Source organism: Chroicocephalus ridibundus, chromosome 9 (genome assembly GCF_963924245.1).
Source record: "Chroicocephalus ridibundus chromosome 9, bChrRid1.1, whole genome shotgun sequence".
NCBI classification, from domain to species: domain Eukaryota; kingdom Metazoa; phylum Chordata; class Aves; order Charadriiformes; family Laridae; genus Chroicocephalus; species Chroicocephalus ridibundus.
The window spans coordinates 43,182,767-43,195,642 of record NC_086292.1 but is presented as its reverse complement, the minus strand read 5'-3'; the positions used below and the strand labels follow the sequence as shown (position 1 = coordinate 43,195,642).

Here is a 12,876-nt window from a genome sequence, read left to right as displayed (position 1 = left end):
GCACTGGCTGTCCTGGAGCGGTGTATGTCCAGTGGCGCTCTGCCCACTGCCATTGAGCAAGGATCCTCTTACTCAATTCCTAATCACATACTTTTGAACTAAATATTTGCACTGGTGAGAAAATTCCAGCCTAGGGAACTGAGGGAGCAGAAACATCCCCTGTGATCTCTATGTCCAGTCCGAACAAACCAACACACACGAATTGTAAGCAAGCTTTTCCAAAAACCCTCCAGACCACAGATGATACGCAGAAACGACCTTGCACATACGCTGGAGCCATTTTCTTGGTTTTCTCAGCAATTCACAAGGAAGAAACAAAAGGGAAAATTCATTTATGAAGTTGCTATAAATTATTTGCTGAGTTGGACTTGACAAGTTTCTTATTGCTTTCTGCCATTCGCAGACACCAACCTTGTGCAGAACAAGCCCAGCACCACGAAGTCCCAGGCTATTGCTACTCTTTTACCTTCCACAGGTGCGACACTCTGCTCTGCCGCGCTTCAGATGAAGGAAGTGGGGGGAAACATCGCAAACTCATAGTATCCCAAAGACCCCGTCCCTGGAGCCACTCCATTCATCAAACAGATAGAGCCCGAAGCAAGATTTTGACAGGCGAAACAGCACATACACTACGTACATCCGACAGTTCCACTCCTGCAGCCATCGATATGGATCCCTGTGTCTTCTTCTGAATTCCCCGTGTCCTCTCAGGACTGAGGGATGCTCACAGCCGAGCAGCTGTGGCAAGGCTGAAGCTGAAAAAAAAGCGGTCCACGTTGACATTCTATCAAAGAAAACACCGGTATTGCTTCTGAGTAGACAGAGCCTCCTGCTCCACTGGATTCAGGGAACAGACAATGGCCAAGGATTTTACTTGGCATCACTAGTTAATAAAGAAGTACCTAATGTCTAAGAACTGCTGAAAGGCCATTTTTCAGCGAAGCAATCGTATTAAGACTCAGATTGTCTAAAAATGTCAATGGAATGATAGAAAACATCTTTTGCAGCCTAGAAGTAGATTTAGTGTATAAAAGCAGAACAGACCATAGTATTTTGAGCATATGTAATACCAAGGGAGACCTGCTGGCATCCCAGGCACATTTAAATGCCACTCAATAACTCTGAACACCTCGTATTGCCCTGGTAGAGCCCAGCTGTGCTTTGCCATCAAGGGGAAGGAAGAACTGTGGCTGGAGAAAGGTCAGTTTGGAAGAAACGCCCACAAACCGCGGGTCTCGGGAAGGTAGGGCAGGCAGGTCTATCCAGGAGAAGGGAAGGGTGGATAATCCTTTCAGGGACTCCATGAGCTCAATAGCCACAATGCCCTGGTTGTTCCTCTCCTCCTTGGATCAATCTCAACCATCAGAGAACCGAAGCTGAGCCTGGCTCATGCCAAAGGCTCCCATCCACGATCGCCCATCCTAATAAACTGCCGCCTACGTTCACACCAACTGCATCTTGGCTGCCTTGTGGGACAGGAGAGTGTCATGTTGGAAGGAAAGGAGAATATCCAGAGTCTCCTGAGTTGCTGCCAACAGAAAAGACGAGTGGCAGCAGTAGCATGGGATGTTGGGAGAGCTGAACTCAGATTTAGGCGAGAAGAGCAAAAACTCCTAATGCAAATGGGAACAGGTTATTATTGCTATATTCTGGGGTGCTCAGAAAGCCTGTGAACTTTACAGGCATTAATCAGATCCAGAGAGGGAACAACAACAAACCTGCTTCTGTCTGCAAAGATAGCTCATGTGAAATGAGGGGGATAGATGAGCATAACTGTATCGAAAGGCAGAGTGGGAATGAGTCTAGAAACCCTTGTGAATAAAGGAACGAAGCTATTATCGCATCAGACCAGTGAAGCATTTGCATAAGTCTTCAATACTGACAATTCCTTGTGTCACCTGCCAAGAATAAAACAAACATCACACCAAGATTGTCCAAGTCTTAAGAAAATACTGAGCCCAACACACCCAGCTTTGACAACTCTCACGCGGCAGCAACAGCCGCGGCTGACTCGAGGGCTAAAGCTTCACACTGTGGCAGCCTTCAGGTTGTCTTGGGTTTGCTGTGGGGTGAAACTGCTGGTTACGAGATGGAGTCACCTTTCTGCCTCCCAGGACCTTGTTTATTGAGAAAAAAATACATGTCTGACTGAGACACAAAGGTAAACCTGAAGTACGTTCCCTCCAACAGCAATCTGATGAACATAAGACACTGATGGGGATAGGAGGGACTCCAAATCTCATCATTACCTTAATTTTTAATTTTTTTTTTTCCCAAGAAAAAAAAGCCAATGCATCTCAGCCATTTGGAAATACTCCAATCACTTTCCAAATGTCTGCAGACCCACAGTTCAACTCTGAAGCGTTTTGAAGCATAGCTAACTCAGCTAATTGAAGCAAATTCCTCTCTGCATCTTTCCCATTTCACCTTCCCAGCAAGGTGAGACCTAACTGAGATTAATAATAGCAGCACCAAGTAGTTCAGCGCATCTTGCAGGGGTATGGCAGTGTGAAGCCCCTATTAGTTGAATTCCTAAGGAATGGAAGGTTTCTCTAGATAATTCAAGTGATGGCCCCTTTCGGTCCCACTATACATCCAAGATGTGCTGGGCAAAGTCAGAAAAATGTATGATTTCAATAGGTACAAAAAGAAGGTTCTGAAAACGCATCCCCTTGTTGACAAGGATGCAGAGAAACCGATGGGACCGATGTTAGTGTCATCTGCACCAATTTTAGATTGGGGTCCCCTTTTGATTCCACTGGGGCTACGCCAAGGTGGCATCTGTGCAAGGGAAAGGAAACCCCAACCTGAAGTCACGCAAGGCAACTGGACAATCCCATAGAGACGGCGAAATCTCAAGTAGTTTGTTTTTTTTTTTTCCGAACATCCCATTCCTTAGCAGACAGCCATGCAGGGAACACAGTGCTTGGAAATGTCAAAATAACATTTTTGCCGAGGCTGAGGTCTCAACATAACCCTGCATTTCAACGCCCCTGAATATGGAGAAAAAAAATCCAACACTGGCTCTGGACTGCGCAGCTCAGACCATGCCCCTGTTTCTGTTCCCAGGAATGGGCATTTTTCTAACTCCATCCTCCTCCTTAAGTTTCCTGCACGGTTAAGGCAGTTGCGGGATGGAAGCGAAGTGCTGGCAGGCGAAGGCCCATACTGCAGTCTGGGAAGCGGGAGGGTGTCTGAGACTCTTTGTTCGTTATTCTAGAACAAAAAGGGGGTTGCGGGCAAAACTGGCTCGTGGGTTTGAAATCAGAAAAAAACAAAGGGCCTGCCGGGATGGATGAAAGTTTTGGTTCCTGTGTCTTCTTCAAACTAAAGCTCTGTTCCTGAATCTGTACCAAAGCACTGACAGAAAAGCCCTTCATGATGCAGGCAGCTGATACATCCTTAAAAAAACAAAGAGTGGGGTGGGGAGAGAGATTTTCAAAAGTCGCAATTACCAAAAGAAATAAAACAACAATCATGCAGGAATTTGAAGTGACAGATTAAAGATAATGTAAGTAACCCCATTCGACTGTGTCTCCCATACATACCAAGACAAAAGATTACATAAAAAAAAAAAAAGGCAAAAATAAAACCAAAAATGTTAAGTGCTCTGGAATCCTCTAACTCCGGTCAAGCGGGACTTTTGACCGTACTGACAAACCACGGCTCTTGAACACCGGGAGTTTGTTTTGCGTCACGTCAGCCTGCCATTCTCCTTCACCTTGGACTTTCAGGGAGGAAAAAAATGAAATTGTGAAATGGGTCACAGAATTGCAAGCGATCAGGCTTTTAGAATGTTTCTATTCTGTGACATTTGTGTTCGAGTCTGAATGTGTGTGTGTAGTATAAAATTATGAGCTAACATTTGAAAAGACAGCAGTCCAAGTAATAAATTTTCAGAATGAAGAGAACTGTACAGAATGATTTCAAAGGCTTATACTTGACAATTATACATATTTTATGAGACAGTTACGCACCCTGTGCTGTTTTTAAATTCATTGTTTTATGGATGCAGTATCTCTATTTTAGCAGACAGGATATACTAAACCAATCTAATGGTCTAAAAAGCATCATTTACCACCCAACATAACAACAGCACTGCATAGCTTAATAACTTTTTTTTTCCTCCTTAAACTCCTTCATTAATCAAGTGATTCGTAAGATGGCTGAAAACCAAGAATCAAATATCTGCGGTTACAATATTTGTCGAGTATTTGGCACAGTGGAGTTTATTTGATACACCCTTTTCTTTTCTTTTTTTTTTTTTTTGCCCTTATTGTTGCTGAACACATAATGCTGTGCATAAATTACAAACACACATGTAAAGTCAGTCAAGTGGAAGCAGTTTGATACCCCACACCCATGTTTCAATGCCTAGATAAGAGCAAAGTCTGCTAAAAAGGTGTTGGAACATGAGTGGCAAGTTATCAACCCTCTGAAATTGTGCCAACTCTGGGGCGTCCACTGCCGGCAATGGACAAGGACCTGGGGAAGATCAGCCCCTCCGCCGGCTGCATGGAAGCCATGTCCAGCATTCGGTTCCACGTGCCAGGTTACTTCTCTAAACATCTGCAACTTCTCAACGGCTTCCAAATACAAACCAAAAAAAAAAGGAGCTTTTGGATTATGATGCTAACCCTTAAAACCCTTCTGACCTTTAGTCCATTGGAAATGGGTCCGGTTCCCCGGGGAAAACTCATGAAATACAACCAATTTGTATTGCTTCCCAGCAGGAATGTTTTGGAAAAAAAAATAAATAATAAAATGCATGCAAAATAAGCCTGACCCAATGCTTCTTCAAGTCAAACGAAAGCTTCCCCGTGACTTTTGCAGGCTTAGATAAGACTGCATTGCAAAAGCAAAGCCCAGTCTGCTGCGGCATGGGTGCCTCTCGGGGAGCCGAATGAACGTTTCGGAGGTGCTCAATGCTGGCCAGCCTCTGCTCCCATAACCCAGCCTTCCACCGGAACACTATTTGCACACCTAAGGGCAAAACGTGGCCTCCAGGAGGGGAGATTATTCCACCTTCCTCACACGGCTTCCACCGAAGTCAATGGAGTTTCTCAGGTGAAAAAAAAAATCCCAATTGTGAGGGTTGCAGGATTAAGGTCAGTATTCCTTTCATCTTGTACACACACACACACACATACACACACACTTACTTTAAAGAAAACATCCACCACACAATTTCTAGATTGCAAATTATATATATATATATATATATCTTTAAAAACTGGAGAGAACATAAACCGCCTCTCCATATATATATGTATTCACCGAGTCACATAGAATATGAAAAAATCTATATTATGTAAATCATCATATTATCTATAATTCTCCAACTGACAATTGTTTTTATAGAGACACAGTGCATTCGTTCTGTTTTTTAAAAACATATTATGTGTCTTCATTGGCTTGGTAGCATATTAGAATGAAGGCGTATGGATAAAAAACGCAGAGGATTAAACAAACCCCTTGAGTCACATTAAGTTTGGGTGAATTAAACAGGATCCTTCCCCAAACGAGCATAAATAAATCCTCCCTATGGAAAAGTGTCAGCGATTTAAGGGTTAACATAGATTTGAAAATAAGTTTTTAAAAAAATCTTATTAGAGGACTACACAGACAAGGGTTTGGAACTCATCCCCCTTTAAAAATGACAGCACGTTTGGCAAGTGTGAGCAAATGTCTTGAACTTTACTGGGTTTGAGAGATCTGAGCACGGCTATTCGCAGACAAGCCCAAAGCTGCGATCCGCGAATAAGCCTCGGCTGGAAGGACTCGGATACCTCTGACAGCACTGCTCGCCACCTGGAAGGCTTCCAGCAGCTTTCAAGGTATTTATGGGGGACTGGTGGCTGGTGACAGTGGGACTGGTGAACAACTCCAGCACCGCTCCCTCTTTGCCGTCACAGAGCACAGCACCCAGACTGGCCAACCCTCCAGCCCACGCTGCGGGGCTCCACGGATCCCTGGGGCCCCGTTTGCAACCGCAAACGCCTGTTCCGGCATGGCTGGTATCACCTTGCTTTCTCTATGCCTCATGACCAAGCCTGTCTGTTTGCCGAGGTCTCCGATGAACCTCCGCAGATGCCCTTCCTGGAAGCTCGTACTGTCATCAAAGGGGCTGGTACCCAGCCACGGCGGCTCCCTGCTTTCTCCATCACCCCGCAGGATTTCAGAAGTGATCCCATTAAAAGATGCCGTTCTCAAGAATCTTGGCTGGGTCTGACTTTGCGAAAAAGACAAAAGTTTCCTGTGTTGCCGTTGTTGTTTTGCAGTTGTGTTTCTTCATTCTCGCTCTCTTCTTGCTTTTATTAAAAAGGACCCTTGTATTATTAATATAGTTCACCCCTCCACAGTCACTATAAAACAGACTCCATATTTTCACACCACTCATGATCTTCAAGGTTATAGATAAATTTTGTCCTATGTGGTTGATTTTGGGGCACCGAGTCCCGCCCCAGATTGTCTAGGGTGAGAGTAGAGGCAAAAAACTCACTAGTGCTGAGACCACCTTCGTGGTTCTTGATGTATCTTTTATAGTTTTTCCTCAAGCACTGCCAGGTGGTAGTATATAAGATGAATGCAAAAGACTTCAGGGCTATAGCAATACTAACATACAGGTATCTATAGACCACGTTGTCGTACAGCGCGCAGGCTCCTTGCTCGCCACAGAACGTGCTCCAGAACAGACACGTGGAGTCAATTCCAGCCCCAAAGATCAGCGGAGGTGGGATAAAACCTGTCAAAATAAGAGAGACAAATCATGGTTTTATGACCCTTAGGATAAAGAGAGAAGATGTGATTGCAGCACATGGAAAGAGAGGACATTTTATCAAGGTTAACAGTCCCAGCTGCAACCTGTGATTCTAATTTTTTAAGTTCTAAATCAACCTAAACAAAGCCTGTGAATGAGTTTTTAACTTGGACTTAACATCTATGGAAGAGATTCCTGCTGATATCAACATGCAGGAAGGATTTTACTCTAGTTTAAGTGGCTTTTATTAAGCTTCTCGTTTGCCTAACGAGACTGAGTGGAGGGGTAAATGAGAGAGGAGGCGGCCAGGCTTGCAGCTTGCTCTCCGTTTAGGTATTGGTAATTCTGCACTCTGGGGAGTTCATCTGAAGGAGGTCATAGGACCACAGTTCAGAGCCTGAAATCAGCTACGGCACTGAGGTTGAGTTTTGGACCTTTCCCTGACACAGAAGAAGGTTTTCTCCGGGTCTAAGGAAAATAAACAGTGGTCTCTAATAGATGCCAAAGATTAAATCTGAAAAGAAGGGAAATTTTCAGTACACCATTAAATGAAATCTCACAGCAGGATTCTCCCACAGCCACTCCAGCTAACTACTGATGAGCCTTCCTCAATCATAGCTTGCAGCAGAGCCGCAATCTTAAAGCAAAGTAATCACTCCAATCTCATTTAACTAATAAAGATGAGGTTTTTCTTCCCTACTTTCCCCCACGCTGCAGGGATATTTCAGAGGCCCCCCGTTTCACATTACCCCAGTGGTGGTTAGGACATCCGTGTCCCAGCTCTGTGCTCCCCAGCCAGCACAAGTGCACCGAGCGTGCAGCACTCAGAAGAAAATGTGGATGTCCTACATACGTAAACCATTTCTCTTCCTTCTGCCATATTTATGGGGGGAGGCTGGAGCGGATCAATAAAATCATTGCTGTAGGTTAGGACAGCGAGCAAAGGAGAGCATCGTATCTACTGAAACCGAATAGCGGGTGGGCACAACACACGCTCAACAGCATCACCCCATTCACAGGCGCTGTGATGCCTGAGACTCTATAAATACACGTGTAGACAAACAGACACAAGGATCGCAGCTTCTTGACAGGAAAGTGTTTAATCTCGGATCCAGTTTCATCATTAACCTGGATTTCCACACTTAAAAAAAGGTATCTTCCTTCAGCTTGTCATGAACAAAATAGTGACATTCATGACATATATCCTAAGACTACAAATAAATTGGTTGTCTTCACTGTTCCCTGTGTTATCTGAGATCTCTTTATTTTATTTTGTCGATGTCTAGAGCTCTGCAGATTTTCTTTGATCTTCCTTATATGTTAATAAATGCAGGAGTTAAGAAAGGCTATATGGGCTTTTGGTACTCATTTTAACCAGTCATTAATAGCACAAATGTAGTAAATAAAAACAGACGATACAAAAGCAAGACAATCTTTTTGTTAAAAACACTAGTCCCAGTCATCACATCTAAAAACCTGGTTATGTTCTGGAAAAATACGTCAGCGCCAGCTCCCTGTTTGTCATTTCAATGACTGGAAACTCCAGACTTGGGCTGGTTCGGCTTCTGAGTTAAAAGATGCTTTTTTATTCTTTGAAACCTGTGGACAAGTGCGGGCTCAACCTGGAATTTAAAATCTCAGCTGGGCTCCTGCCAGAAACAAGCAAAGAGATGGTGCTGCTGAATGCAGTCTGTGTGCCCAGCGCTGCGCTGGATGCCCCCTGAGGGGGTGACATCCGGACGTGGCAGTGAGCGAGGACGGCAGGAGCCACACACTCTCTGGACTCGGAGAAAACTGATTTGGATCATAATTTTGATGCGCGAGCCCCTACTTGTTACCACGCTGAGAGACGCTGGTACAAAGCTTTGGAGACGCACAGGCTGAACTTCAGAAAGAGCCATCATCCCCATCTGCCGGCTTCAGCTGGTTTTCAAGATAATTAGGCCTGGAAATTGCACCTCATAAGAGTTGAGGAAGGACCTGTTTCCACTGAACTCCAAAGCCACAGCTATGTGACTGCAGGCATGGATGTGGAAACCTTAAAGAAAATTATATGGAAAACTCCTAGCAACCAGTGAGTGTTTCAGGCCGTTTTTACCAGAGGAGAGACTCACAGGAGCGACTTGGTGCCTAAACCCTCTGAGGCAAGGGAGTTGAGGAGCCGCACTGCAGATTGGAAAGTCACTCTGAGAGAGAAACGCTGTGTTTTTGTCATATTGGAAGAAGAGAGGCAAACAACATGGACTCATTGGAAAAACAAAAGGAAGTGCCCTGGTAAGTGGCAGCTTTGCTAGGATGCATGGTGAACAAATGTCCAGAAAGGATGTGTCCGGGATCGTGTAAGTCTAAAACTTTTTGCCATTCCCGAAACTTCCATTCCAAACCTTTGGCTCCAATGCCATTGCTTTACTCTCTTCTCTGAGAAACTGCAGTAACGCTTTTTTTTTTTTTATGAAGACACTGTTACGCTGCCCTCTCACAGGAACAAGATAATACATCCAGGAGGACACTGGGTGAATTCAGTTGTGTTTCATGTTATTACAGCGAATATTAAAGAGATTCAATCATGTTTTACCTCTCACTGCAAAGTGATGCAAAAATTTCTGCTATATATATATATATATATATTGCATTGCAGAAACTGTAGAGCTGTATAAAAAAGCTGCTTCTGTCTTACTGAAATCTATTAGCTACGATTGCACCTCCGGGTCTCGTATCTCCTGTATTTAATACTCTCCTTTGGTTCAAGAAACAGCTATTATCACTCTCTTCTTAAGTCAAAGCTTAAAGGTGAACTGAAAAGCTTTTAAAATAAATCAGTAAAGCTATTCTCAAACCTCAGGTTGCTAAGGGCAAGATTTGGATACCCTTGCTCACATTGAAAAGTACCTTTCTCTTCATTTTCGGTGGGTTCTAGCTACATTGCTGATATGCTTCACGATGTATTGTCTTATTTCATGGGAATTCCTTAGCGATAGAGCAAAGTATAAAGACTTGAGTTTAAATTCTTACTATGGCTATGGTTTCTTCGTTGGAAGAAAAAAAAAAAAGATCTATTCAACTTAAGCATACATGTCTGAGCCTGGTTTTAGAGGAATGCAAGATGTTACTATATCAGGAGGCTTCATTCTCTTGAAAGGAAAAGAGAAAAGAGAGAAAATATCACCCTTAAGTACTTTTTCCTTTGGAAACAACAGCCCACAGCCATCCTCCTCGTACACTTGCCTGCTGACACTCCGCATTCAGCCAGCGAGAGCTGACGACAGGCCAAAACCCGGGAGCAGCACCGACAGCTAAAGAAAACGCTGTCTTTGCAAGGCTTCAACTTGCAAAGCTGACCCAAGTCAACCCAGAAGCTTCCCTTTGAGAGATCTGTGCTCTGGATAAGATTACTTGATGGAGCTTTCTGTATGACTGCAGCTACTTCACCAAAAGCGATGAAAATCTAATTAGCTTTATCGCAAACTGATCTGGGACCACCATTTCCCTTTCAGCTAATGGGGAACAAGTTCTTACAAAAAATGAGTAAATAAATGAGGTCACTTATTCACAGCAATGTATGGTACCGTTGGATTTTTGGCCTCATCCTTCCTAGTGTCTGGCTGTAGTCTAAGAGATGGCACTTGACCCTGCAGCTCGTTCCTCTGAGACTGGTGGGGGGGGTGATGCAGGGAAGGTACTGCCCGTACCCTGCCAAAAAAAAGTAAATTCCACCCCCACAACACACTGAAAACCCATGGACGAGATGGACCCACATAATGATGGATCAGAGGATTTTTCCCTGAATCATTGAGATTAATGAGCTGAAGTATACGAGTTTTAAAATAGGAGCCATCTCTTCAAAAGGGGAAAAAACCTCCACCCCAAAACAAGAAGCAGGTGAACGACAGCCTACTGTTTTCCTTTTAATTCATACATGAGAAGCACATACTGGTCCAGAGGCACAGCCGTATGCATTTTAATGGGCTATTAACCCCCAGGAGGATACAAGGACTCAGCCTGTCTCATTTTACTGTTTGCCTTTCCAAGAGACCTAAAGGAAGGGACAAACACACCACAGAACGCAGCTCCTGTCCCTCAAAGGAGGGTGAAAATACGTATCCCTCTACTTCAGCAATAGGCAATAGAGCAGTAATTTCGCAAACTGCTGACATGTTAATAACAGCTATAGAAGAGTAACTGGTTGTGTGGGACCATGGCAGAAATAGTCATTTCTCATGCAACACCGCATTTTCTTCCATTAGCACAATTCAAATGGCAGGAAAAGTGCCTTCAGGAGTCTTGACATGATATCCTTCATAGAGAGGGCTCAGACCCCACTTAGGAAAAACACAGCACTGCATGGAGTAGAAATCAACTTTTGCGTGTTAAAAATACAGTTTCCCGCGAGGGAGGAAAGGATGGGATAGCAGGACATGCAATTTTTGTACCTACCTAGCAAACGGAGAAGCAGGAAAAGCACCCCCAAAGCGTAAGACTTGAGTTCGGGGCTCACGGTTCTGCAGGGAGGAGGGAGGGAGAGAGTGAAATCGATTCGTGTTGTTCTGCTTTGATTAACACACCCTGTGGCCGTTCTGTGCTGTCAGCCACGATGCCACCACCACCTCTTCAAAAAGTCATTAATGGGGTTTTTCTTCTCCCTTCGCCTGAACTGCCTACAGCCCCAAAAGTAATTGCATCGGTGATAGGTTCAGGAATTTAGCTAAGTCATTAATAACAACAGCTAATCTTGTCGTCGGATGGGGAAAAATGAAATTCCCATCCCAGTACATCATCATTTACAAGCTCCCCATCGTGCTTTCAAGGCTCCAGATGTTGCAAATTGGAGGGAGAGAAAGCTTTTTGTTCTGAGACTTCCCAGACTACTGGGAACAAGAGAGGGGAGGGCAGATGACGGACCAAAAGGTTCAGTCAGCCCCTTAAATCAGGCATCCCAGTGAGGAAGTGCTGAAGAAGCCCAGTTTTCATGGGCGTGATTTTAGCACGCAAATTTTTGTATGCTGGGAAGGCAACGGTTGCACCGCCTACTGCTACAAACACAACCCGCTTAGCGTTAGCCTTCAAAGGTGCTTTAAAACATAATTCATGGCTTCTTCATTCGCTTAGCTCAAGGATGCTACTGGCTAAAGTCATCCTCTTGGGGTAGGCTCAGCCAAGCCTTTGGAATTTCAGAAATCATTAATTTGGCCCTAAGTCTTATAATAGCATTTGATTTCCCACAGTGTATAAAGGCTGGGAAAGCAGGACAGTGATCCCCATATGAATAGATCCGTCACAGAGGGGAACTTTAAAGGCCTAAGCTGCCTCTTCCGTGAGCTCCTGAGAGAGGTCTGCGGGCAGCACTGCTAGTGGCATCCATGCTGGCAGCGGTGGTCCTCTGTATAAATACATATCAGACAATACTGATAAAACAGCCGGAAACAGCACGAGGTTTTAAGTTAAGAGAAGACCACTCTGATCACCTGCCCCATCTCACACATTACACGGGCCACGTAACACCACACCATGACTCCTGCATGAAGCCTGCGACCCCTGGATGAATTCCAGCAGTTTTCAGGCAGACACCCCCCCCCTCAATATAAAGCCTTTACGCCAGGAGGTATCTACCCTTGGAAAAATGTTCCAGGGGTTAATGGCTTGGCTCAAATAGGATTCTACAGTTTTGTGGGAAATGAAGGAAACAGAAGGAGTACTAAAGTTTATTTTATGGAAGAAAATAGATTATCATGTGAAATATTCACAGTGGCTTTTTAATCGGTGGTAGCGTCCTTCTGTCTACATTTTTGTACTTAAGACCAAAGTCAATCCCCGCACCTTAGGGCTGAGTAAAATTTGCCACCTGGAGACATCTCCTTTTCTCACTGACTCCAGCAGTGAACAAACGGCTTGCCTAGACAAGACATCTAATTTGTAGACATTGAAGTTCAGTTTTAAATTAACCACAGGAGCTGCTGATGCCACTTGTCACTGCCACGGATACCAGAGACGCACTCATACGCCAAAACCTTCTTTTAGCAAGCCAACATGGCAGTTGCGAGAGAGCATGAGGTAGTCTATGGCGAAACGCTCTTCCCTCTACATTTTAGTAGCTATCAGTGATTTTGAGGGGAGTGCAG

General features: G+C 44.3%; 1 protein-coding gene across 1 annotated transcript in view; it reads right to left on the bottom strand.

The window, feature by feature from the left end:
- Positions 1-257: 257 nt before the first annotated feature.
- Positions 258-12,876, bottom strand: part of SLCO3A1 (solute carrier organic anion transporter family member 3A1) — a 148,914-nt gene continuing 136,295 nt past the window's right edge. Inside the window, exons 9-10 of the mRNA XM_063345935.1 lie at positions 11,195-11,259; positions 258-6,745 (exon numbers count right to left, since the gene is read on the bottom strand). Of these exons, the coding sequence (XP_063202005.1) occupies positions 6,366-6,745; positions 11,195-11,259 (445 nt within the window). The 3' untranslated portion in view covers positions 258-6,365. The remainder of the gene's footprint in view (positions 6,746-11,194; positions 11,260-12,876) is intronic.